Source organism: Salmo salar, chromosome ssa24, assembly GCF_905237065.1.
Source record: "Salmo salar chromosome ssa24, Ssal_v3.1, whole genome shotgun sequence".
NCBI classification, from domain to species: domain Eukaryota; kingdom Metazoa; phylum Chordata; class Actinopteri; order Salmoniformes; family Salmonidae; genus Salmo; species Salmo salar.
Window position 1 is genome coordinate 20,049,264 of NC_059465.1, and position 27,877 is coordinate 20,077,140.

General features: G+C 42.3%; 2 protein-coding genes across 37 annotated transcripts in view; both read left to right on the forward strand.

Annotated features, from left to right (window-relative positions):
- LOC106585601 (AP2-associated protein kinase 1) overlaps positions 1 to 11,774 on the forward strand; it is a 48,734-nt gene extending 36,960 nt beyond the window's left edge. For 29 of the 34 annotated variants that reach the window (XM_045706910.1, XM_045706915.1, XM_045706916.1 and 26 more), the window contains 2 exons: positions 878 to 1,629; positions 10,901 to 11,774. In XM_045706910.1, coding sequence (XP_045562866.1) covers positions 878 to 1,629; positions 10,901 to 11,056 — 908 coding nt within the window. In that variant the 3' untranslated portion in view covers positions 11,057 to 11,774. Of the gene's footprint in view, positions 1 to 877; positions 3,655 to 10,900 lie in introns of those variants that run through there. The other 5 variants (XM_014171992.2, XM_014171995.2, XR_006761783.1 and 2 more) reach the window with 4 other exon arrangements.
- On the forward strand, positions 6,741 to 27,854 carry LOC106585603 (NFU1 iron-sulfur cluster scaffold homolog, mitochondrial). Of its 3 annotated transcripts, XM_014172002.2 has the most exons (4): positions 6,741 to 9,779; positions 25,412 to 25,475; positions 25,588 to 25,753; positions 25,873 to 27,854. In XM_014172002.2, exons 1-4 carry the CDS (start codon positions 9,728 to 9,730, stop codon positions 25,906 to 25,908), a joined length of 318 nt encoding a protein of 105 aa, XP_014027477.1. In that variant the 5' UTR covers positions 6,741 to 9,727; the 3' UTR covers positions 25,909 to 27,854. The 3 variants fall into 3 exon arrangements, 1 of the variants encoding a protein (XP_014027477.1); XR_006761786.1 differs by lacking the exon at positions 6,741 to 9,779 and adding an exon at positions 24,825 to 24,934 and having other exon boundaries at positions 25,588 to 27,854; XR_006761785.1 differs by lacking the exon at positions 6,741 to 9,779 and adding an exon at positions 24,891 to 24,934 and having other exon boundaries at positions 25,412 to 27,854.
- The last annotated feature ends 23 nt before the right edge of the window (positions 27,855 to 27,877 follow it).

Consider the following 27,877-nt stretch of genomic DNA (forward strand, 5'->3'; position numbering starts at 1 on the left):
TATTTTTGCCCTATTGATCGAAACACAGTTCTCATTGACGCTACAGTATGGAAGTGCCCAATCATCCTATTACACCTCGGTGCTCTCACTCAGTTAAGCAACTAACACACTTAACACACTGCACTCTTACATGGGGTTGAGTGCTCTCACTGACTGTAGAACTCACACACCTAGCTTCTTGCCTTTTCAATCCAGTGGGAGGTTGAGAAGCTTAGAGATACAGTTCTAGCTCTTCTCTTACTCACACCCTGCCCAGCTCTTTGCCCTCTGGCTGACTTTGAACTGTGCCCTACAATGGCTGCCACTAACCCTATACCTCTGGAGCTACCGGCTAACTCCTGCTACCTGCACTACCAAGGTAAGACTGCCCCTGTTTCTGCCCCCCTCTCTCTTTGTTTCTGCTCCTGTGAGTCCTCTCACTCCTTGTTTCCATAGGTCCACTTCCTTCTTATCAAGTCCCTATATCTTTATATAACTTACTAATTACAACCCTAAATCTGACAGTATTACTTGCTCTGTAATGGTACATGGAATTGTGTTGAGGTATTGAGTATATATGCTTAGAGAATGTTGCAGGTCTGCTGAAATCAATTAGTGGAAACAATGTATTTTGTTGTGGTGATAGTGCTGAATAGTCTTGTCTGTCACATTGTGTTGTATAGAGTAGAACATGTGTGTTTTTGATGTAGTCGTGCTGGCTTTCTGCTGTTGGACCATTGTGCTGTTATTGCTGTTTCCATGGTGTTTACTTGAACACAGACCGTAGTCTTCAGAGCTGCAGGAGGTTTCTCAATTTCAACTCAATTGATGTATCATCTTGTCTCCATTTACACATCTCAAGTCTTATCCATTACTCTGTGCCTTCTCTCCTCTGCAGAGCTGAAAGGGGTGAGTAACGGTTACGCTGTGCTGGACGAGGGGGGTTCTGAAATGGAGCTGCGTGGAGAAGGCCACAGAGCAAACGAGGGCTGTATCCACTCCAGCGATGATGAGGAAGACGAGAGAGTGAAGGAGGAGCAGGGCAGGAGGGCCAGGGAGAGGGGTGTGGTCCATGACTGCAGTGGCTCCAGACCATTGCTGCTGGATTCAGATGAAGAGGAGCAGCAGGGGTCTGAATTTCCCCTCCCATCCTCCCAGCCATCCCTATCACACCCACAACTCTCCAATTCCTCCCACCAACCTACCCCATCCCTCTGTGCCCCATCCCTGACTCATTCCCACCAGATGCCCCAGCAAGCCAGGGTGGTTGAGGTTGTGTCTGATGTCTTCTTCAAATCCCCCTTCAGGATTGAACAAGAGGCAGGTGACGTGTTTGCAAATGCCCCCTTCCAACGTCCCTCTGTTGTGGCTCAACAGCATCCAGACGTCTTCCTGCAGGCCCCCTTCGTGAAGCCCAAGACCCAGCACCCTCACCCAGCTGTGGTTCACCCTGTGGCCCCTGAACCAGCCCTCTTGAGCCAGGTGGCCACGCAGCCTTTCCGCCCACAGGCCCTGGCCAAGTACTCCCGACACTTTGAGGGCCCTTTGCCTCACCAACCTGTGACAGCTCAGAGGGTGTTGTCCAATGTGAGCAGGCAGGCTGCTGTGGGCTCAGTACCTGTGGGACCCTTACACTCCTGGACTTCAGAGGTGAGCTCAGTAGACCCCTTTGTCTCTGCACCCTTTCACATCAAGGCCCCACAAGAAAACCCCTGAAAGATCCCATCCTTCCCTACAGAGAAGGGGAACCAGCATTGGCGCCCACACCTGTGCACACTACACTAAGGCATACACACTGCATGCTGTCACCAGCACTGGGGCTGGACTGCAGGACAGCATAGAACTCTTAAGATCTTGTCCTTTACAAACTTCGATCAGTCTTGATATTGCGCAAGGTCATCAATGTTTTTTTGCTGCAGTAGAATTGAGGTGGGTCCTCATTTATAAATGCTGTGTACACACAAAATATGCCCCAAAACATGCATGCAGCAGTTTAAGCAAATGTTGTCATTTATAAAAACTGAACTTGATGTGAGAATGATTATCCTGCCACTATGCATATGCATTTTGAAGTGGTTGAATGTTTGCATTGCAATTAAGGGAAAAGTAGCGTAGTAGCCTTGTGCAGGAATACAGTGGCCTTCAGAAAGTATTCATACCCCTTGACTTATTCCACATTTAGTGAATTATGTGAAACCTGAATGGATGTTTACCCATCTACACACAATAACCTATGACAGTGCAAACATGTTTATATAAATGTTGCTTATTTATTGAAAATGAAATACAGAAATCTCATTTACATAAGTATTCACACCCCTAAGTCAATACATGTTATAATCACCTTTGGCAGTGATTACAGCTGAGTCTTTATTGGTAAGTCTAAGTGCTTTGCACACCTGAGATGTACAGTATTTGGACATTCTTTTAAAATTATTCAAGCTCTGTTAAATTGTTTGGTGATCATTGCTAGACAAGACATTTAAGTCTTGCCATAGATTTTCAAGCTGATTTAAGTCACAACTGTAACTAGGCCACTAGGGAACATTCAATGTTGTCCTGGTAAGCAACTCCAGTGTATGCTTGGCCTTCTGAAAGGTGAATTTGTCTGTTGGAAAGCAGACTCAATCAGGTTTTCCTCTAGGATTTTGCCTGCGCTTACCTCTATTTTATTTTTATCCCCAAAAAACTCCCTAGTCCTTGCCAATGACGAGCATACCCATAACGATGCAGCCACCACCATGCTTGAAAATATAGTGCTACTCAAATGTGTTGTTGGATTTTCCTCATCAGGGTATAAAGTTAATTTCTTTGCCACATTTTTGGCAGTTTCTTGCAAAACTGTTCCAAATGTTTTGGAATATTTTTATTCTGTACAGGCTTTTCACTCTCATTTAAGTTAGTCTTGTGGAGTAACTACAATGTTGATGATCCATCAGTTTTTTTCCTATCACAGCCATTAAACTCACCATTGGCCTCACCACAAATCCCTCTCCTGCAACTGAGTTAGGAAAGACGCCTGCGTCTTTGTAGTGACTGGGTGTGTTGATGCACCATCCAAAGCCTAATTAATAACTTCATGCTCAAAGGGATATTCAATGCTTTTTTATTTTTACCCATCTACCAATAGGTGCCTTGCTTTGCGAGGCATTTTAAAACCTCCCTGGTCTGTGGTTGAATATGTGTTTGAAATTCACTGCTCAACTGAGGGACTTTACAATTATCTGTATGTGTAGGGTACAGAGATGAGATGGTCACAAAAAAAAATCCTGTTAAACTATTATTGCACAGAGTGAGACCATGGAACTTGTGACTTAAGACAATGTTCATTTAGGTTGCCATAAAAGGGATGACTCAAGACATTTCAGCTTTTCATTTTTTTATTAATTTGTTAACATTTCTAAAAACATAATTCAACTTTCACATTATGGGGTATTGTGTAGCCCAGTGACACAATCTCAATTTAATCCATTTTAAATTCAGGCTGTAAAATAACCAAATGTGGAAAAAGTCAAGGGGTGTGAATACTGAATTCTGAAGCCACTGTATATAATACTCGAATTCATAACAAAAACAGGTAGCTAAATATAACATACAGTAATTTGTCATTAGTGAGAAGAGCGAAAATCAATTTATTTTATTTGCATTCTAAAATAATTAAAGTCATTTATTTCATTTCCATGATCATTTCATAATTAATTCCTCACCATTTCTGACTAATGGCTTCATACTCACAAAATTGCCTATAGGCCTACAGCAAGTTAGTATATGCTACAATTTATCCCATTTCTCAATTAATGAAACCCACTTTACAATAGTAAATAGATGAGCTATTTCAAGTATTTTGCTCTATGCGATCCAACGTGAAGGGCAGTTTAACGGTAGAAGAGACGGTTCCTTTTCCATTAACGTTTGTGTAGGCTACATCTGAATACTGTAATGTCAAATTTCTCGGGTAGACAATATTTCATTTAAACATGCGTACACCAAACATTAGGAACACCTTCCTAATATTGAGTTGCACCCCCCTTTTTGCCCTCAGAACAGCCTCATTTCGTCGGGGCATGGTCTCTACAAGCATTCCACAAGAATGCTTCCCACAGTTGTCAAGTTGGCTGGATGTCATTTGGGTGGTGGACCATTCTTGATACACACGGGGAAACTTGAGTGTGAAACCCAGAAGCATTGCAGTTCTTGACACATTGGTGCTCCTGGGCTGGCACCTACTACCATACCCCATTCAGAGGCACTTAATGCTTTTGTCTTGCCCATTCACCCTCTGAATGGCACACATACAAACCATGTCTCAAATCCATCTTTAACATGTCTCCTCCCCTACATCTACACTGATTTTGAAGTAAATGTAATAAGTGACATCAATAAGGGATCATAGCTTTCACCTGAAATTCACCTGGTCAGTCTGTCATGGAAAGAGCAGGTGTTCTTAATGTTTTGTACACTCGGTGTATAGGCTTATCATAACCATTGCAGAATACATTCCTTACCTTTTCTGTGCGAGTTGAGTTCATATTTCTGACATAACCATACAATAAATGACCATACTCATCTCTTTTTAATTGGGCCTATTAGATAGGCTATTACACGTTTTTGATCTATTCATTCGAGAGGAGCGTAGTTAATAACAAACAGTTGATCTTTTGCATTGAAGTGTGTAGGCTACCACTGTAAGTAGGCCTACTGAAGTTCAACATTTTTTTCAGAGTAGACAATGTTGAAGTAGAATTTGCGGGCAGTGCAGGATGTTTTGGTTCAGGAAAAAGTTTATACAAAACATTATTGAATTAAAACGATCTGTTTACAGGTCCACAAAAATGTGAATTTTTTTTTCTTCTATCAGACACGGTCAGATAAAGCAAATGTCACTGCAAAAGAAAATATTCTGCCAACACCTCCAAAGACATTTGGTGAAGTTTCCCATTGCTATTTTCTTTAGATGCTGTCTTGGTCTAATTCCAATACTTCCAAAGTATACAGCAAATAAGGGCGTTGTCACCATAAAAGGTGAATGCTGGGGTTTTACAGGCGGTGTTATAATGCCTGTTGACGCACAGTTTCACCACAGGTCTGATTTTATAACTGGAAATATGCATATGTATGGCAGGTGCAAAGTTGAACTATTTTTGAATAAAATGTCTGCAAAGGTTATAAATGAGGCCCCTGGTACATCCGTTGTCCCTGTGCTGGTAGCTATCATATTCTTTGTCAGAAGTAATCCGTTGGTATGCACAGAGGATATGGCAGTCTAGTGGGGAGGTTTTCTGCCTACTTTAGTTTGCCCTCAGCTTTTCTATCAGATTGAAAACCTTGCTTAATTTAGAGAGCTTCTTGTCTGGGTCCAGTGATGAAGATTAGATACAGAAAGGACACACACATACAGTTCAAGTCAGAAGTTTACATACACCTTTGCCAAATACATTTAACCTCAGTTTTACACACAATTCCTGACATTTAATCCTAGTAAAAATCCCCGGTTTTAGGTCAGTTAGGATCACCACTTTATTTTAAAAATGTAAAATGTCAGAATAGTAGAGAATTATTTATTTCAGCCTTTATTTCTTTCATGACATGCCCAGTGGGTCAGAATTTGACATGCATGCACTCAATTAGTATTTGGTAGCATTGCCTTAAAAACAATTTAAACTTGGGTCAAATGTTTCGGGTAGCCTTCCACAGGCTTCCCACAATAAGTTGGATGAATTTTGGCCCATTCCTCCTGACAACTGGTGTAACTGAGTCAGGTTTGTAGGCCTCCTTGCTCGCACCCGCTTTTTCAGTTCGGCCCACAAATTTTCTATAGGATTTGAGGTCAGGGCTTTTTGATGGCCACTCCAATACCTTGACTTTGTTGTCCTTAAGCCATTTTGCCACACCTTTGGAAGTATGCTTGGGGTCATTGTCCATTTGGAAGACCCACTTGCGACCAAGCTTTAACTTCCTGACTGATGTCTTGAGATGTTGCTAAAATATATCCACATAATTTTCCATCCTCATGATGCCATCTATTTTGTGAAATGCACCAGTCCCTCCTGCTTCAAAGCACCCCCACAACATGATGCTGCCACCCCCGTGCTTCACAGTTGGGATGGTGTTCTTCGGCTTGCAAGCGTCCCCCTTTTTCCTCCAAACATAATGATGGTCATTATGGCCAAACAGTTCTATTTTTGTTTCATCAGACCAGAGGACATTTCTCCAAAAAGTATGATCTTTGTCCCCATGTGCACTTGCAAACCGTAGTCTGGCTTTTTTATGGCGGTTTTGGAGCAGTGGCTTCTTCCTTGCTGAGCAGCCTTTCAGGTTATGTCGATATAGGACTCGTTTTACTGTGGATATCGATACTTTTGTACCTGTTTCCTCCAGCATCTTCACAAGGTCCTTTGCCGCTGTTCTGGGATTGATTCGCACTTCTCGCATCAATATACATTCATCTCTAGGAGACAGACCCTGTCTCTTTCCTGAGCGATATGACAGCTGCGTGGTCCTATGGTGTTTATACTTGTGTACTATTGTTTGTACAGATGAACGTGGTACCTTCAGGCGTTTGGAAATTGCTCCCAAGGATGAATCAGACTTGTGGAAGTCATCCATTTTTTTTCTGAGGTCTTGGCTGATTTTCCCATGATGTCAAGCAAAGAGGCACTGAGTTTGAAGGTAGGCCTTGAAATGCATCCACAGGTACACCTCCAATTGACTCAACTGATGTCAATTAGCCTATCAGAAGCTTCTAAAGCCATGACGTAATTTTCCAAGCTGTTTAAAGGCACATTCAACTTGGTGTATGTAAACTTCTGACCCACTGGAATTGTGATTGTGAAATAATCTGTCTGAAAACAATTGTTGGGAAAATTACTTGTCATGCACAAAGTAGATGTCCTAACCGATTAGACAAATCTATAGTTTGTTAACAAGAAATTTGTGGAGTGGCTGAAAAACTAGCTTTAATGACCCCAACCTAAGTATGTAAACTTCCGACTTCAACTGTACACTATATATCCCGTTCTGGGCTCAACCGCTCAAATTTGACCCTCTGCTCTTATACTTAGTCCATTCCCCATTGCTCTGTGAGGGCCAGTAAGGATTCCCATGACAGCCCTGGTCTCTCAGGGTGATGATGTCACTACCATTCCTCTACTCATCCAGGGGTTATACACTTACAGGGGCCATAGGAAGACCTCCTTTAGTGGTTCCTTTGTGTCTTATACGTCTGATATTTTGGAAGTAATCTGATGACCATTTTAGCCCATTGAGTGGTGTACACTTCTTACTAGGTAGGTTAAATGTACCTCTAGCAGTGCTGTCATATTTGATCATGTATAATAATGTTAATCAGATGCTGGATTATGTTGCACGTGTCAGGCTGTAATGTATGAGTTTTAGCCTTTTTTTGTCCTTCACCGATTGCTTTCTTAGTCACTTAGTTGTTTTACATGGTCACGTGACTGTCAGTGCTGCAAAAGTCAGCCTTATGTATCTACATGCAGGGCATACAGTACAGAACATACCTAAGAGGTGAAAGGTCAGAGTTTCTCCTTACGCTTGTCCTTTCTTGTGGCTGCCTCTGCTGTATTTAAGTTTGTGTTGGTTTACTTTAATTTTGGACTGAGCAGGTTGGTAATGCTGTAGAAGTGAAGCCTTATAAGTCCTCCACTCTCACAATCAGCACTGTCGGCAAAGTCACTCCCAATCAGCACCTCCGCTACACTCCCAATCAGCATCTACTTCTAATACTACCTTCACAGGAACTCTATACATTCACAATCATGTTCTCAATCCGCACTTCTACATTATACCTGCACTTGAGTCACCGATTCAAGATTTGTAAATGTGATGTAGTTAAGTCTTGTTCACACTGCAGGCCTTAATGCTCAAATCATTTTAGTTTTTCAAATCTGTTTTGGAATACTGACTGTCCAAACAGCAAGTTACAAGTGACCATGTGTTCAGATGGCAGTCATTTCCTGACATGAGTATGCAAGTGTGTGTGTGCAGTGGTATAGAGTGATTGGTGGTGCTCGTGCTTCCTATCACTCAGAAGTTATTTAGCAAGCTAAGGTGACAACAATAGATGAATGGAATTCGACCAAAACAATGGAAAACGCGTGGGGGGGGTGCTGTGGGGGAAAGATCCCACATTTTATTTGATTTATTAGGATCCCCCTTAGCCGACGCCAATGGCAACACCTAGTCTTACTGGGGTCCGACACATAACATAACGAAAAAGACATTTGCATACATTTAAAAACATTAACATGTAGTGTATCAGTTACACATACATGTCAGTACATACACACAAGTAGAATCACCTCATTTACTGCATGTAAGCCTGCCATTAATATTTCCCGTTGCTTTGAATGTTAATCTTAATGTAGGAATACTTTTAGAGCTGCAAAGGATATAAGATGAACCAACTTTCAAAAGTCCTTTTTGGCTAGCCACAGCAGTCAGCTAGGTAGCTGTTTAGCTTTCTAGTACATTTACTCATTTGTTTGTAAACAGCAAGCTAGTTAGCTACCACATTCTTGTCATGTCAAGAGTAGCTAGCAAGTAACAAGATATGCCAAATAACAGTAAATACCACTTGAGGGCAAATTAGATTTGACCCTTCAGACTTAATTCGCATGGACAGGAATCAGATTTGTATCTGATTTCAAACCACCTACGAAGGTGGTTACAAATGTGGCTTGAAATATGATTCCATGTGCTTTTTGGCTGTTCAGACTGCAGGAAAAATAAAAGATTAGAATTGGATACGGCAAAAAATAGGATTTGAGTCATTTCAAACTACCAGTGTGAACAAGGCTTTAGTTAGACCGATGGCACCTCACACTATTTCTACCTTTATAGAATCAGCACCCCCTAGCAGAACATGCCAGAATAACTACAACCCTTGTCAAGCACCTCAAGCGAAACACACAGTTGAACCATAACTTTCACTTGTGGCATCAGACACCTACCTACACATGCTAAAAATACACTTCCAAGTAAATGGTCAACACATGGTTTCATCATAAACCCGTAAGGGTTACCTTTTTGCTCTTCTACACCAGATGTTGTATTCCTTCTGTTTTTCTTTTCTCCATATCAGCATTTCATATGGCTATGGTCTTCTGCTGACTATTCAATAATCTTGAAGCACTTTTCAATGTTTGCTATCCACGACTCTGCATTTTACCTGGTCATGGTGGGGACCAATACAGAGGTTTTAAACTACTTGATCCAAAGTAAGAACCGCTGTCTTAAAAATAGTTAAAAAAATACAATACTTGTATATGTTAATTAATCTGCAGTGCAAATGAAGAATGCACACTACATCAGCAGTAATTATAATTTACTCTACAATAGTTTATTTTAGCAACTATAGTATTTACACAGTAGCGTTGGTAGGAATTTGCTTTAAAAAAAACGAGTAGTCAGCCAGAAGTTAGATAAATTGTACTTTACTCTGCCAATTGTCCATAGGGTTGGTCATTATGCAACAACAAAAAACAAACATCTAATAGAACATGCATTTAAAGACTTTCCAAACGTGGGTATGTTGTAGTAGACCCGCTTACCTCATGTCAAAATAAAATTCCCGCAAGTGCGCCACACCTGCACACAAAAAAAGCACGAACTTGTGGGCGACTTTTATTTTGACATGAGGTAAGCAGAGAGGAACTGACCTCCAAGGAACTGCACGGGTCTACAAAGACCCACGTTTGGAAATGCTTTTTAATTATACGTTAAATGAATGTTCTTTAATTCCCCCTGCATAAAGACTAAGCCTACAGACAATCGACAGAGTAAGTTGAAATTGAATTTTATTTAACTTCTGTCTTCCGGCTGACTAACATTTGTTTGCCAGCTAATTCCCAGCAATGCTATTGTGTGAAGTTTAGTAGTTAAAATCGTTATTTTGTAGGTCAATTCCTGAACGAAATATCAAGTCTTTGATTTATGACTGACTGACTAGTATAGGAAAGAAGTGGCTGGTTTATACAGCAAGCCTCACCTGCTGAAACCTAAAAGCACCCATATCAAAATATTTGAACACATTTGTTGTATTTCCTTATGTAAAGATCAATAAATGAATGCAAAACAAGTCAATTTAATAGTTTTAATTTGTTGCATTTGTTTATCATCATGAGACACACCCATATGTAATGAATGTTATAAAATGTACCTTTCATCTACCTTGTGGTTGTGTATCATATAGGAAGGCATACACAATTTGCTTACATAAAAATACAAGGACGGTTTCCGCCCTCAGCAGAGTTTACGGAAATTGAGTCACTGTTTAGAAACATGGCGACTTACAAGCAGGTCAGGTATCTCTAAGAATTTGAAGTCCGTAAGTTTCTCTCTGTGGATTCGTTGAGTACTGAAGATATCAATGAGCTGTAGGAATGCATGTTTTCACGTTTTCTATCACTTCGTGTTCCTCAACTAATTAGTAAGTAAGCAGCTAGCTATAGTAGCTCTTAACAGTTTCATAACCCAAGCCGAGGTCTGACGCAGATATGAGACTAGTGCGCTAACGTGATTGTAGCTCCATCTAAAGTTAAATTATATTGCAACTGTTATACCTTTTAACTGGTTTAATAGAACATTAATAGCTAACTAGTTAGCTAGTTGCTCAGCTTGCCTCTCACTGGCGGAAATACACCAGCCCAGTCAGCACAATATCCCTACTTGCCTAATGATGCAGTGGGAGTTTGATCAAAGGAATATTTTCATAATGGGTTTTTGGAAGTAACATTTCTGTCCACATTACATCAAATTGAATTGTTCATTGTCAGCATGTGGTACATGTGACTAATCAGATTATCTACAATCTTGCGTGACTGGTTGTTTTTATTTAGCATGGTTGATCCTGGTGATCCATTTATCCGAATTTAACCTGCTCAAAATGTTTTTTCTTAAGCCTTGCTGTGCGTGCATATCAGTATGCTGGACTGCATTGGACTGCATTGGACTCCACTCAACATTGTCACAAGGAGATGGCCACTGCCACCATTTTGAAAGCATCTGTCGTTCTACCCCTGTTCCTAGGCCGTCATTGAAAATAAGAATTTGTTAACTGACATGCCTAGTTAAATAAAGGTCAAATTAAAGAATTCACACCCGAGTCAATTTTTTTATGTAAATTTGATATTTCATTTAACATTTGCAAAAATGTCAAAACATCTTCACTTTGTCATTATGGGGTGTCAGTGAGGAAAAAGTATCTAATCCATTTTGAATTTCGGATGTAACGCAACAAAGTGGAATAAGTCAAGGGGTATGAATACTTTCTGAAGGCACTAATGTAAATGTCTCTATTTTGTACAAGCTATATAACGTGTTGTAGCACCACAATAGCAAAAATGATTTGACAGTATTGTGCCGCTCATTCAGACTCAAGACACTCCCAACCCAAACAGCTTGAAGTTTCTGCCAGGTCGCATGGTCCTCGAACAAGGAACAATGGATTTTACTGCACCCCGGGAAGCCTATTGCTCACCCCTCGCTAGGTTAATGACTTAGGCTACTGAAACCATGCCTTCCAATATGGGATAAAACTATTTTACACATTTGAAAGAAACAAGCAGTCTGATAGACATCTTGTTACAGCCCTATCTTATCTTGGGCAACATTGTAACTTCATTTCTTCAGGCAACTATTTAGAATCTATGGTGTCAAGGGTGTCTTTTTGGGTACTGACTTCATTACCATAACCAAGGTAAGATTTACAGTCATTTAAATCAAATGTTATGTCACATGCTCCGAATACAACCGGTATAGACTTCACTGTGAAATGCTTACTTAAGAGCCCTTTCCCGACAATGCAGAGTTAAAGTAACATGCTAAGCCGGACGCGTGCACGTTGATTTTGTTAACCCACACCAGAAGTGATTAGGACATGCAGGTTGAAATATCAACTCTGAACCAATAATTAATTCGGGGACAAGTCAAAAAGCATTAAACATTTATGGCAAGCTAGCTTGCTGTTGCTAGCTAATTTGTCCTGGGATATAAACATTGGTTTGTTTTACCTGGAATGCACAAGGTCCACTACGCCGACAATTAATCCTCGGAAAAACCGAATTTGTTTCTCATCTCCTTTGGACTTTATATGACGGTTGGCAACTAACTTTACTGTGCATTACTACAACCAACACTGGAGTGAGGACCTCAGTTAATCTTAGAATCACCCATGTGGGTATATGCCCTAAAAACCAATGAGATGGCACGTGGGTATATGCTCCTTAAAACCGATGAGAGGCTGGACTTGCAGCTCGTTGAGCGTCACAAATGGATCCAATTTCTATTTTAGTGCCTGGCCATGCAGATGCGCGTGAGCAGTGTGGGTTCAATGATTGAATAACATGTGTACATTTATTTTGCAACCATCGCGAGCGGTCAGCATGTAAGAAAAATGACATGTGCATTCGGAAAGTTCAGACCCCTTGACTTTTTCCACATTTTGTTACGTTAGAGCCTTATTCTAAAATTGATTAGTTTTTTCCCCCCCTCAATCTACACACAATACCCCATAATGGCAAAGCAAAAACAGGTTTAGAAATTAATGAATTTATTAAATTCAAAACTAAAATCAATTTTACATAAGTATTCAGGACTTTGTTGAAGCACCTTAGGCAGTGATTATAGCCTCGCGTCTTCTTGGGTATGATGCTACAAGCGTGGCGCACCTGTATTTGGAGTTTCTCCCATTCTTCTCTGCAGATCCTCTCAAGGTCTGTCATGTTAGATGGGGTGCGTTGCTGCACAGCTATTTTCAGGTCTCTCCAGGAGATGCTTGATCGGGTTCAAGACCAGGCTCTGGCTGGACCGCTCAAGGTTGTTGTCCTGTTGGAAGGTGAACCTTCACCCCAGTTTTAGGTCCTGAGCTCTCTGGAGCAGGTTATCAAGGATCTCTGTACTTTTCTCCGTTCATCTTTCCCTCGGTCCTGACCAGTCTCCCAGTCCCTGCTGCTGAAAAACATCCCCACAACAGGATGCTAACACCATGCTTCAGTATAGGGATTGTTAAGCACGCCTTTTGGAAGAGGGAACGCAACACCCTGCTACACTCAATTCCCCGTGGAGTGAAAGAGGTATGTGACTGCAGGTGCGGGTAAGGATGACAGAGGCAGAATATATTACCGTTAACAGGGAATTTTCCTTCACACAGTAATTTGGGGAAAAGGGGCTGGATGGAAGCAAAGAAAGTAAAAAAGTTAGAGCCCCCTCTCCTACCCACCCACAACTTAACTAACTAGCACCAACTGGCGCACTAACCAAAATACAGGGCATGGTCCGCCCAGGTCTTACCTAGTGTGCAATGACATAGTACATACTACGGGTATATGTATGCCCGCAGGCTTCTTGCCTAAGCACTCCCAAGGTGCCCCCCCCTGGGAACAAATTAAACAGAATACAAACTTAAAGTGAACAATTTCACTAATCAAAAACAGTCCTATGGCATACAAACGTCAGCAGGACTGGCTACAAAATACTTTACAAAAATTCATACAGACCAACAACGAAACACAGGACATACCAAGAAGCTATCTCTGAGCAACAACCAACACAGGACATACCCAGAAGCTCCCTCCTCCTAACAAAGAAACTCTCTCTTAAAGCTGCAGGAGTCGGTAATTGAAAACAGCTGTATCTCCTGACGAGAGGGTGGGGTCAGAGCACCAATCATCAATGGGGCCAACCAATCAGCTGCTTAGGACTTCAGGAAGCCATTTCCTGAAATACACACATATACAAACCCACAACACAGAAACTGGGGAACGTAACACGCCCACCCCACCCCAAAACATAACAAAACCCAACACGCATCCCTAGTTACTAAACCCGTGATAGAGCATCAGCGACCACATTCGCCGAACCCTTCACATATTGAATCTGTACATTGTACAAGGATACAATCAGAGCCCACCGCATAAGGTGGCGGTTCTGATTTGTACATTTGCTTCAAAAACACTAAAGGATTATGGTCCGTGAAGACCAGTATAGGCAAGGCACTGGAGCGCACATATACTTCAAAAAACTGTAAGGCTAGCAATGAAGCCAGTGTCTCTTGTTCAATGGTGGAGTACCTTGACTGACACGAGTTGAACTTACGGGAGAAGAAACTGACGGGCCGATCCACTCCCTCTTCATCTTCCTGCAAAAGAACCGCACCCACCCCCACTATACTAGCGTCAACCTCCAACTTAAAAGGCTTGTCAAAGTTGGGGTGGCAAGCACAGGGGCACTACAAAGTAGCTCTTTGGCGGACTCAAAAGCATAGTTACAGTCCTGGGACCACTTAAATGGTACTTTGGGACTAAGCAGAGATGTAAGGGGAGCTACTACTGTCGAAAAATTCTTACAAAGTACGATAGTACCCTACCATCCCCAGGAATCTGCGCAACTGGCGGCGAGTCATGGGAGCAGGAAAAGCAACAATTGCTTCCACTTTGCCAGTTACTGGGCACACTTGACCTCGTCCCACCTGCTTCCCTAAGTTTCACAGTAGCCTTCCCAAACTCACACTTGGCCAAATTGAGGGATAAAGAAGCATTCTTCAGCCGCTGAAACGCACTTTAAGGTGGTGAGATGATCAGACTAAGTAGACAAATGAATCATCACATCGTCAAGGTAAGCAGTACAATTTGGAACATCTGTGAACACAATGTTAACTAGGCGCTGAAAAGTAGCAGGTGCATTACACATTCCAAAGGGCATCACATTGTATTGTACGAAGTTATCAGGCGTAACGAAAGCCAAGATGTCAGAAGCTCGAGAGGTCAGAGGCACCTGCCAATAACCTTTTAGCAAATCTAACTTACTAACTATGCAGCAGAGCCAATTCTATCAATGCGGTCATCTAAGCGAGGTAGAGGAAATAATCAGACTTCGTAATGGCATTTATGCGACGATAGTCCGTACATAAGCGGTACATACCGTCAGCCTTAGGAACGAGAATACACGGGGAACTCCAGGAGCTGTTACTGGGTTTTGCCATGTCATTCTGTAATAAATAAGCTACCTCACTTTTCATTACCTCCCTTTGCTTAGCAATAACCCGGTACGGATGCTGACGTATAGGAGCATTATTCCCCACATCCACGTCATGTTCCAAGATAGACGTGCGACTTGGAACGTCCTGAAACGCATTGAGAAAACTATTTATCAATAGGATAAGATCATTAGTTTGATTGTTATCCAAATGTTCCATTTGAGGGGTTAACTTTTTCAGCATCGCCGAATTACATAAGCGTTCACACTGCTGTAATGTATGGCGTAACTCCAACCCGTCCTCCTTATCCTCTTCTAGGTCCCAGCCAGGCTTCAGCACCACCGCAGCCACACTGGAGACGGAGAGCTGGACCTGCTTACCTGAGGAGCTATCTGGAGAGTCACGTGTATATAATATGCTTTCAGCATGTTAATGACACACACAGGAAGAATGCCTACGATCTGGGGCTTTATCACATAATTGGTGTCAGAGTTTCTTTTCTACAAGATATGGCCCAGAAAAACGTGCCGACAGAGATGAGCCAGGGATTGGCAACAAAACAAAAACTTGATCCCCTGGTGCAAAAGAACGGCCAACAGCATCTTTGTCATGTAACTTCATGCGTTTTTGAGACGAGGAGAAAGACTTTTGGGCTAACGCACATGCGGCGTGCAGTCTCCCGCATCTTACTGACATAATCCAACACATTTTTAGGGGCGCTACTGGGTGTAGGAGATATGATATGCTCCTTAACTTTTTGCGGACCCCGTGGGGTGTGTCCAAACACAAGGTCAGCAGGGCTGAACCCTAAGGACTCCTGTATTGTTTCCCTGATAGCAAATAGGACAAAGGGCACCCCCCTCATCCCAATTGGTACTGGTATCCATGCAATACTTGCGTAGCATCGCCTTTAGCGTCTGATGCCAGCGTCCGAGGGCCCCTTGACTCTCTGGATGATATGGACTGGAGACCTGATGGGAAATACAGTCGAACACATTTGAGAACAGTTTTGACAAAGTTGGTTCCCTGATCAATTTGGATTACTTTAGTGAGTCCAAACGTAGAGAAGAACTTCACTAGTGCCATCACCACAGTCTTAGCCGTTTATAGTACGGAGAGTGATAGCCTCTGGGTAGCGAGTAGCACTGCACATTATTGTTAGTAAGAACTGGTTACCTGACCTGGTTTTCGGCAACGGACCTACACAATCGATTATCACTCGTTCAAACGGTTCCCCCACCACAGGAATTGGGCAGAGCGCCGCACAAGGAACTGTTTGATTCGCTTTCTCAGTGAGTTGACATAATGACATGTTTTACAAAAGTGGACAACGTCAGACTTCAAACCCGGCCTGAAAAGAAATGTTGACGGACTCGGTTATAAGTCTTCGTGATGCCCAAATGTCCGGACCACGCCTGGTTATGGGCGAGTGAGAGCACGATCTCTTTAGTTTTAGCTTCCACAGTGAAAATTAACCTTCTCAAAAATGGAACTAGCCAAATCCACCACATCTCCTAGCTTGCGAGGTTGTGCCCTTGTTAACGCACAAGCAGGAAAAACATGGGGTAATGCTTGAACCAATTTATCATCTGTAGTTTTGATTTCTGGGTTGTCTACTACCTCTAACACAGGAGTGATGTTACCACCAGCGATATCATTCCCTAGTAGCAATGTGACTCCTTTTACTCGCAGTGTAGACACTACACCAACACGGGAAAGTCCTGATACCAAGTCTGACACTAAGTGGACCCAGTTTAATGGTACAGGTATGGTTTTTGTCTCTATACCCTGTAATATGAAATATACGTTTCAGGAGACCAGGCTAAAGCATCAGTAACGATTACTGACTGCGCCGCCCCGGTGTCTCGTAAGATTTGTATGTGCTTTTGATCCGCTTGTTCTCCAGTTAAGGAAACGCAACCGGCAGAGATAAACGGAGCATAGATAGGATCCGGTTTCCTAAATGCTGAATCAATAACTTGGTCCAACAGACGAGCCAAAGACTGGACTAAACCCACGCTTTTCAATTTAGGGGATGGTGACAGGGACTGTTTGTTTATTTTTCAAAACCGGGCAGTCCGCAATCACGTGACCCTTTTGGTGACAGTAAAAACATTCACGGATTTCGTGAAAAGGCTTAGGGTCGTCGGAGGAAAAGCGACCCGATCGAGGCAATGATGATGTAATCGTTCGGCCTTCAAAACGAGGCGCATCAAAGACAGTCTTGTGTGTCAAAGCATACTCATCTGCCAACACTGCTGCCTGGACCAATGTCGCTAATTTCTGTTCATTTAAATTAACTACAATTCTATCAGGGAGGTTGCTTTTAAAATCCTCCAACAGCATCAACTCCCGAATATCAGCAAAGGTGTTAGCTTTGCTGGCTGAACACCAGCGATTAAACAGAGACTCTTTGTCCCTAGCAAACTCAAAAGTCCGGTGAGAGGGTTTTTTGTGGACATACCCAGAAGCTCCCTCCTCCTAACAAAGAAACTCTCGCTTTTAAAGCTGCAGGAGTCGGTAATTGAAAACAGCTGTATCTCCTGACGAGAGGGCGGGGTCAGAGCTCCAATCATCAATGGGGCCGACCAATCAGCTGCTTAGGACTTCAGGAAGCCATTTCCTGAAATACACACATATACAAACCCACAACACAGAAACTGGGGAACGTAACAGGGATGGTGCCAGGTTTCCTCCAGACGTGATGCTTGGCGTTCAGTCTAAAGAGTTCAATCTTGGTTTCGTCAGACCAGAGAATCTTGTTTCTTGTGGTCTGAGAGTCCTTTAGGTGCCTGCAAACTCCAAGCAGGCTGTCATGTACCTTTTACTGAGGAGTGGCTTCTATCTAGCAACTCTACCATAAAGGTGCAATTGGTGGAGTGCTGCAGAGATGGTTGTCCTTCTGAAAGGTTCTCCCATCTCCACAGAGGAGCTCTGGAGCTCTGTCAGAGTGACCATTAGGTTCTTGGTCACCTCCCTGACCAAGGCCCTTCTCCCTCGATTGCTCAGTTTGTCCGGGCGGCCAGCTCTAGGATGAGTCTTGGAGGTTCCAAACTTCTTCCATTTAAGAATGATGGAGGCCACTGTGTTTTTGGAGACCTTCAATGCTTCAGACATTTTTGGTACCCTTCCCCAGATCTGTGCCTCTACACAATCCTGTCTCTGAGCTCTATGGACAATTCCTTGGACCTCATGGCTTGGTTTTTGCTCTGACATGCACTGTCAACTGTGGGACATTATATAGACTGGTGTGTGTACCTTTCCAAATCTTGTCCAATCAATTGAATTTACCACAGGTGGACTCCAAGTTAGAGAAACATCTCAAGTATGATAAATAGGAACAGGATGCATCTGAGCTCAATTTCGAGTCTCATAGCAAAAGGTCTGAATACTTAGGTAAATAAGTTAATCATGTTTTTATTTTGAATACTTTTGCAAAAATTTCTAAACTTGTTTTCGCTTTGTCATTATGGAGTATTGTGTGTAGATTAAGGAATATATTTGATTTTATCCATTTTAGAGTAAGGCTGTAACGTAACAATGTGGAAAAAGTCAAGGGGTCTGAGCTTTCTGAATGCACTGTATATATTTTAGAATATGACAATCATGGCTTAGAACGGATGAGGATTGCTCCATTTCTGACTTCTTATTCAGACAGATATAGATCTGGAATGGAAGTTAATCAAACCTGATGTGTTTGCTGCCATTATGGACTTTTTCACCTCTGGACTTCCTGTTGTCAATGAGGAGGACACCCCTCGTGCAGATACAGGCATGGAGCAAACACAATCACTGTATAAGGCTGTGCAAGACATGCACTTAACATAGGATAGGCTTTATAACAAGGATATATACAGTGGGGTCAGAAATTGACACCCTTGATAAAGATTAGCAATAACGACAATGTACAGTAAATAAAGTGCTGAACTGTATTGTATGCTTCAAAGAAAAGGGAAGTTATTTTATACTAAAACAATTGCTCAGAGAAATATATTTTGTTAAACAAGTAATACTTTTTCCCTCAAAAGGTACGGAATCAAAATTATTGACACCCCTAAAGATTCTTATAAACAAAGTAGTCAAGTTAATTTGGTCCCATATTCCTGGCACGCAATGACTACATCCAGCTTGTGACTTGCACACAAACTTGTTGGATGTATTTGCAGTTGCTTTTGGTTGTTTGACTATTTTGTGTCCAATGGTAAATAATACATTGTCATTTTGGAGTAACTTTATTATAGTAAATAAAAATAGAATGTTTCTAAACACTACATTAATGTGGATGGTACCGTGGTTACGGAAAAGCCTAAAGTTGGAGGGTCAAATATCATACCCCCAAGACATGCTAACCTCCCCTGTTATTGGTAATGTGAGAGGTTAGCATGTCCCCCTATTGACGTCGTACCTCATTCGAATCAATGTGATCACTGTCTATCATCAGTACCAGAAGTGGTCTATATATTCTAGCAAGCAATGAATAAAACAGTGTGACTTGCGCAGTGCGTGCCTTCTGCCAGTCTTGTAGCTAGCTAGTTTGTAACCTGATGAAAAGAGTGCTAGTTGGCCATTGTTCGCTAATGAATTCTAGAATGGAGTAAAACGTGACGTCGTGCCAAGTGGTAACATCAATGACAGGAATTATAGAGTTAAACTGTCAATCAGGTAGCTAGCAATGGTTAGTTAATGTTAGCTAGCTACGCTAAGCTAGCTAGGTACTTATTGGAAATGGGTGTGTAGCACACAGTTTATACACAACAAAATGTTTAGCCGCCCTCATGACAAACATGAATGTCTCTAAACACTTCCACATTAACGTGGATGCTACCATGATTACGGATGTGAATAATGAATAGTGAGAAAGTTACAGCTGGTCAAAGACCCTACCCCCAAGACATGCTAACTTCTCAACATTACCAATAACAGCAGAGGTTAGCATGTCTTGGGGCTATGATATTAGACCCTCTAACTTTCAAACTCATTATTATTAATTATTTCAGAATTTTCCATAACAATGGTACCCCACACACAGTGTGTATATACAGTGCCTTTGGAAAGTGTTCAGATCCCTTGACTTTTTCCACATTTTGCAACTTTAGCCTTATTCTGAAATGGATGAAATAAATACAAATCCTCAGCAATCTAGGCACAATACCCCGTAATGACAAAGCAAAAACGGGTTTTGAGAAAATGTCTAAATATTAAACTATTTACATACAGTACCAGTCAAAAGTTTGGACACCTACTCATTCCAGGGTTTTTCTTTATTTTTTTACTATTTTCTACATTGTAAAATAAAAGTGAATACATCAAGTTACTACATGGAATCATGTAGTAACATTTACATTTAAGTCATTTAGCAGACGCTCTTATCCAGAGCGACTTACAAATTGTTAACCAAAAAAGTGTTAAATAAATCTAAATATATTTTATTTTTGAGATTCTTCAAAGTAGCCACCCTTTTCCTTGACAGCTTTACACACTCTTGGCATTCTTTCAACCAGCTTCATGGGTAATCACCTGGAATGCATTTTGTTAGGTTGCTTCAATCGAATCTGGTATCAGAACAGAATTTAACACTAGGCTACTGAATATATTTTCAGCTGTTTATTAATAGAATTTAGTCAAGCATAATAAATGGTAAATGAAATTTTCGTATATACGGGTTCACTGTAACACCTCGCAGGGCAAAACAGAGAACTAACTGTTTAAGCACAAAATTCTTCTTTAATACTCTGACAGAGATAGTTCCCGCTCAGAGCGGGCCTGTCAGAGTAGAGGCTGAGTGTGGTTTAGACTTACTCAGCCTATCGTAGGCGCACAGGCTGGTCCCAGCCTCCTGGCGAATCACATGTTGCCAGGCGTTGGATCTTATCTTCTTAGTGTATACTCAAGAGTCAGCAACCACTCAGTTGCCTGTTATTCACTCATACAGTTGTTTCTCCACTCTGTTCATCACATGCTCCCCTTGTGATTGGTTTCACAACCTCCTATCACTAAGTCAGCTGCCTACACCTTGTTACACAATGTTCTCTTTGTCTACCCATTTTGCTGTCCTGTTTAAGTTCTGATGTACTATAAACCATAATTATAGTTGCACATTCAATATCTGCAGAAGCATAAAACCGAAAAATAACCCCACAATTTCAATAAACAGGTGTGCCTTGTTAGGTCATTTGTGGATTTTTTTTTTCCTTAATGCATTTTGAGCCAATCACTTGTGTTGTGACAAGGTAGGGGTGGTATACAGAAGATGGCCCTATTTGGTAAAAGACCAAGTCCATGTTATGGCAAGAACAGCTCAAATAAGAAAAGAGAAACAGTCCATACTTAATTTATGACATGAAGGTCAGTCAATCTGGAAAATGTCAAGAACTTTGAAAGTTCCTTCAAGTGCAGTCACAAAAACCATCAAGCGCTATGATGAAACTAGCTCTCATGAAGACCGCAACTGGAAAGGAAGACACAGAGTTACCTCTGCTGCAGGGGATAAGTTCATTAGAGTTACCAGCCTCAGAAATTGCAGCCCAAATAAATTCTTCAGAGTTCAAGTAACATACACATCTCAACGTCAACTGTTCAGAGGAGACTGCGTGAATTAGGCCTTCGTAGTCAAATTGCTGCAAACAAACCACTAAAGGACACCAATAAGAAGAAGAGACTTGCTTGGGCCAAGAAACACGATCAATGGACAGACGGGTGGAAATCTGTTTTTGTCTGATGTGTCCAAATTTGATATTTTTGGTTCCAACCGCTGTGTCTTTGTGAGAAGCAGAGTAGGTGAACGTATGATCTCCGCATGTGTGGTTCCCACCGTGAAGCATGGAAATGTGATGGTGTGGAGGTGCTTTGCTGGTGACATTGTGATTTACACTGCTCAAAAAAAAGGGAACACTTAAACAACACAATGTAACTCCAAGTCAATCACACTTCTGTGAAATCAAACTGTCCACTTAGGAAGCGACACTGATTGACAATAAATTTCACATGCTGTTGTGCAAATGGAATAGACAACAGGTGGAAATTATAGGCAATTAGCAAGACACCCCCAATAAGGGAGTGGTTCTGCAGGTGGGGACCACAGACCACTTCTCAGTTCCTATGCTTCCTGGCTGATGTTTTGGTCACTTTTGAATGCTGGCGGTGCTTTCACTCTAGTGGTAGCATGAGACGGAGTCTACAACCCACACAAGTGGCTCAGGTAGTGCAGCTCATCCAGGATGGCACATCAATGCGAGCTGTGGCAAGAAGGTTTGCTGTGTCTGTCAGCGTAGTGTCCAGAGCATGGAGGCGCTACCAGGAGACAGGCCAGTACATCAGGAGACGTGGAGGAGGCCGTAGGAGGGCAACAACCCAGCAGCAGGACCGCTACCTCCGCCTTTGTGCAAGGAGGAGCAGGAGAAGCACTGCCAGAGCCCTGCAAAATGACCTCCAGCGGGCTACAAATGTGCATGTGTCTGCTCAAACGGTCAGAAACAGACTCCATGAGGGTGGTATGAGGGCCCGACGTCCACAGGTGGGGGTTGTGCTTACAGCCCAACACCGTGCAGGACGTTTGACATTTGCCAGAGAACACCAAGATTGGCAAATTTGCCACTGGTGCCCTGTGCTCCTCACAGATGAAAGCAGGTTCACACTGAGCATGTGACACTCTGGAGACGCCGTGGAGAACATTCTGCTGCCTGCAACATCCTCCAGCATGACCGGTTTGGCGGTGGGTCAGTCATGGTGTGGGGTGGCATTTCTTTGGGGGGCCGCACAGCCCTCCATGTGCTCGCCAGAGGTAGCCTGACTGCCATTAGGTACCGAGATGAGATCCTCAGACCCCTTGTGAGACCATATGCTGGTGCGGTTGGCCCTGGGTTCCTCCTAATGCAAGACAATGCTAGACCTCATGTGGCTGGAGTGTGTCAGCAGTTCCTGCAAGAGGAAGGCATTGATGCTATGGACTGGCCCGCCCGTTCCCCAGACCTGAATCCAATTGAGCACATCTGGGACATCATGTCTCGCTTCATCCACCAACGCCACGTTACACCACAGACTGTCCAGGAGTTGGCGGATGCTTTAGTCCAGGTCTGGGAGGAGATCCCTCAGGAGACCATCCGCCACCTCATCAGGAGCATGCCCAGGCGTTGTAGGGAGGTCATACAGGCACGTGGAGGCCACACACACTACTGAGCCTCATTTTGACTTGTTTTAAGGACATTACATCAAAGTTGGATCAGCCTGTAGTGTGGTTTTCCACTTTAATTTTGAGTGTGACTCCAAATCCATTGATTATTTTTGTGTGATTTTGTTGTCAGCACATTCAACTATGTAAAGAAAAAAGTATTTAAAAAGATTATTTCTTTCATTCAGATCTAGGATGTGTTGTTTAAGTGTTCCCTTTATTTTTTTGAGCAGTATATTTAGAATTCAAGGCACACTTAACCAGCATGGTAACCACAGCATTCTGCATCAGTACGCCATCCCATCTGGTTTGGGCTTAGTGGGACTATCATTTGTTTTTCAACAGGACAATGACCCAACACACCTCCAGGCTGTGTAAGGGCTTTTTAACCAAGAATGGAGAGGCAGTGCTGCATCGGATGACTTGGCCTCCACAATCACCCGACAACAACCCAATTGAGATGGTGTGGAATGAGTTGGATCGCAGAGTGAAGGAAAAGCAGCCAACAAGTGCTCGGCATACTGTATGTGGGAACTCCTTCAAGACTGTTTGAAAAGCATTCCAGGTGAAGCTGGTTGAGAGAATGCCAAGAGTATGCAAATTTGTCAAGGTAAAGGGTGGCTACTTTGAAGAATCTCATAATATATTTTATTTTGTTCAACACATTTTTGGTTACTACATGATTCCATAGGTGTTATTTCATAGTTTTGATATCTTCACTATTATTGTACAATGTAGAAAATAGTAATAAGAAAGAAAAGGTGTCAACTTTTGACTTGTACTGTAAGTATTCAGACCCTTTGCTATGAGACTCCAAATTGAGCTCAGGTACATCCTGTTTCCATTGATTTGGAAAGGTACACACCTGTCTATAGATGGTCCCACAGTTGGTGCATGTCAGAGAAAAGACCAAGCCATGAGGTCAAAGTAATTGTTTATAGAGATCTGAGACAGGATTGTGTCGAGGCACAGATCTAGAGAAGGGTACCAAAAAACACAATGGCCTCCGTCATTCTTAAATGGAAGAAGTTTGGAACCACCAAGGTTATTCCTAGAGCTGGCTGCCTGGTCAAACTGAGCAATCGAGGGAGAAGTGCCTTGGTCATGGAGATGACCAAGAACCCGATGGTCACTTTGACAGAGCTCCAGAGTTCCTCTGTGGAGATGGGAGAACCACCATCTCTGCAGCACTCCACTCCACCAATCAGGCCTTTATGGGCGTGGCTAGATGGAAGCCACTCCTCAGTAAAAGGCACATGACTGCCTGCTTGCAGTTTGCCAAAAGGCACCTAAAGACTCAGACCATGAGAAACAAGATTCTCTTGTCTGATGAAACCATGATTCAACTCTTTGGCCTGAATGCGAAGCATCACATCTGGAGGAATCCTGGCACCATCCCTACGGTGAAACATGGTGGTGGCAGCATCATGCTGTAGGTATGTTATTTGGTGGCAGGGACTGGGAGACTAGTCAGGATTGAGGCAAAGATCAATGGAGCAAAGTACAGAGATCTTTGATGAAAACTTGCTCCAGGGTGCTCAGGACCTCAGACTGGGGTGATGGTTCACCTTCCAACAGGACAACAACCCTAAGGATACAGCAAATACAATGCAGGAGTGGCTTCGGGACCAGTCTCTGAATGTCCTTGAGTGGCCCAGCCAGAGCCTGGATTTCAACCTGATCGAACATCTCTGGAGAGACCTGAAAATGGCTGCGCAGCGACGCTTCCCATCCAACCTGACAGAGCTTGAGAAGATCTGCAGAGAAGAATGTGAGGAAGTCCCCAAATACAGGTGTGCCAAGCTTGTAGTGTCATACCCAAGAAGACTCTAGGCTGTAATTGCTGCCTAAGGTGCTTCAACAAAGTACTGAGTAAAAGGTCTGATTACTAATGTAAATGTGATGTATATTTAATAAATTCGCTAACATTTGACCTGTTTTTAGTTTGTCATTATGGGGTATTGTGTGTAGATAGATGAGGTTAAAAAAAAAAAACATTTTACATTTACATTTTAGTCATTTAGCAGACGCTCTTATGCAGAGCGACTTACAGTAGTGAATGCATACATTTAATTTAAAAAAATTCCCCCGTACTGGTCCCCCGTGGGAATCGAACCCACAACCCTGGCGTTGCAAACACCATGCTCTACCAACTGAGCCACACGGCTGTAACAAAATGTGAAAAATTTCAAGTGGGCTGAATACTTTCCGAAGACACTGTAAGTTCTGTAAGTATATGTTTGCATGAACTGTTCCCTTTGTCTTCACAGCACCCTCAGATGGTGATGATGAGGTGATTACTATGATCAAAGAGCTTCTGGATACCCGAATCAGGTATTAGTTGTTGTATTTAGCCTTTTTCTGACATCTCCCTGTTGTCAGAAGTGTCTCTTTGCTCATTGCAGTATCAGTATGTATCAGTCTTAACTAATGTGGCTTCCTCCAGGCCCACAGTGCAGGAGGATGGTGGAGATGTCCTGTATTGCGGCTTTGAGGATGGCACTGTGAAGCTGAAGCTGCAGGACTCCTGCACCAGTTGCCCCAGCTCCATGGTCACACTGAAGAGTGGCATTCAGAATATGTTGCAGTTCTATGTCCCTGAAGTGGAAGGGGTAGAGCAGGTTTATACCCTGTACAAAATAACTTGCGGAATTTGAGATGATTCATGATTGCCTGTTGGTCCAGTTCTCGATTTCACAAGACTATCCTAACGTGTCATGTTCTTTCCCAGGTGAAGGATGAGCAAGAGGAAGTTGTCCAAGGCTGAGTCCAATGGAGATTACTGACTCTACAGACATTCTTCTTACCCTCTCCCCTCCAGCACCCACTCCTGACTCCATCCTATAGCAGATTCATGAGCATCGTAGAGTCCTGTCTAAAGCACAGCAGTGGTAAAAGAGGAACTGCAGGGTTATTTGGAGAGATTTCTCGTTGAACTTCATAGCAGTTCTCAGAGATTGTCAGCTGTCAAGTCATTCTGGCTATGCGTTTCAGTGGGTAAGAAGTAGTGTCTTTGTCCTGCTGCTTGCTTTGAAAGGCTTCCAAGGTGAAGGATTCCAGCTTCAACTTTTGTCTGACGATTTATTTATTACAGTTTCTAGTATTATCACACCATATAACTCAGTAAGTATTGGTTATTACAGGCCCAATGCAGCCGTTTGCATAACAATATCAACTCATTTCTGGGTAACAATTAAGTACCTTACTGTAAAAGATTTCCATTCAAATGGATGTAACCGATGTGAAATGGCTAGTTAGTTAGCGGTGGTGCGCGCTAATAGCATTTCAATCAGTGACGTCACTCGCTCTGAGACTTGAAGTAGGGTTTCCCCTTGCGTTGCAAGGGCCGCGGCTTTTGTGGCGCGATGGGTAACGATGCTTCGGTGGGTGTCAGTTGTTAATGTGTGCAAGGGTCCCTGGTTCGAGCCCGGGTTGGAGCGAAGAGAGGGACGGAACCTACACTGTTACATGGGCAAAATAGCTTTTTAGCAAAAAACTACATCTCAAGTAAGGATTTTGCAAAGGGGAGAATGGAGAACTAGCTGTCATTGTCAGAGAGGTTTGGAACTCTTTATTGGTCTATTAATTTACCGCATGGTGATGTCACCATGGAAAGCCGAAACTCCCACACATGCAAACCTGCTGATTAGAAGGTCCTGTGTAGATTGTATTTTCAACCAGCAGCTATCAGGAAATAACACTGATAAAATTGTTTCACTCCTTTGGTTCATCAGCTGTTGTTCAATATATACATTTTGACTGCACTGAACCTTTAAAAAAGCACAACTCCATCCATATAAAACACAAATGTGCACTGTATAATGTAAATAAATAAAATGCATTGAATTAAGTATGAAATTATTTTCTTGAATGCCCTGAATGCAGTTCTTTCTTGAACTGCACTGTTGGTAAGTAAGCATTTCAAGTAAGGTTTACACATGTTATATTCGGCACATGTGACAGTTTGATATGATTTGAAATTGGCAACCAAATAATCTGTCAACCTGACAGGGGAAATGGTGCACAGATAGTGTGGTCTGGAGGAAAGTTTGAGTTGGTTTATAAGTCTGTTACTATTATGTGAATGTATAATAAGCAATTAAAAACCTCTAAATTATACATTTTTGTTAGGAATTTATCATCCACAAACACATTTCTGTGCAGTCCACAGTCTGTTAAAATAAGGCAGATGTAAAGTAACAAATGAATATGGTGACACAAAAACATTTTATCAAACTAAACTGGGAATAAATATGGTTATTTTGAATAAATACGGTTGTCACTAGTTACCACAACCACAGACATAAACCCTGCCTATTAAATGTTTTATTTTATTTTTAAATGTGATTTTAAAACTAACCTTAACCACACTGCTAATCTAAACCTTATATTAAGACCAAAAAAGCAAATGTTTTTTTTCATGATTTTTTACGATAATATAGCCACCAATAAATATTGGTTGGTTGGTTGACACTTCACAAATTTACTTTCCATCTCCTCACTCGCGCCCACGGATATCCTATCTCCATCCTGCTGCTATGTCAGGGTGAGTGCGTAGGCGGTAAAAATCGGGATTGACAGCCGTTGCACCAATAAGGGAAGCCTGCTGAGGCTACTTGGATCCCATTCAATGGAATTTAAAGGGGGCGGGACCATCTGACTCGTCAGACGAGAAACTGAGCCAGTGATGCCAATTTAGCTGCTAGATTAAGCAACTTTTCAGACTGCCCTGGCAG

Coding starts and splice junctions, on each gene's coding strand:
- LOC106585603 (XM_014172002.2), top strand. CDS start 9,728: ATGTTCTTTAATTCCCCCTGCATAAAGACTAAGCCTACAGACAATCGA. Junction 9,780..25,411: donor GCCTACAGACAATCGACAGA/GTAAGTTGAAAT, acceptor TTGTCTTCACAG/CACCCTCAGATGGTGATGAT. Junction 25,476..25,587: donor CTTCTGGATACCCGAATCAG/GTATTAGTTGTT, acceptor GGCTTCCTCCAG/GCCCACAGTGCAGGAGGATG.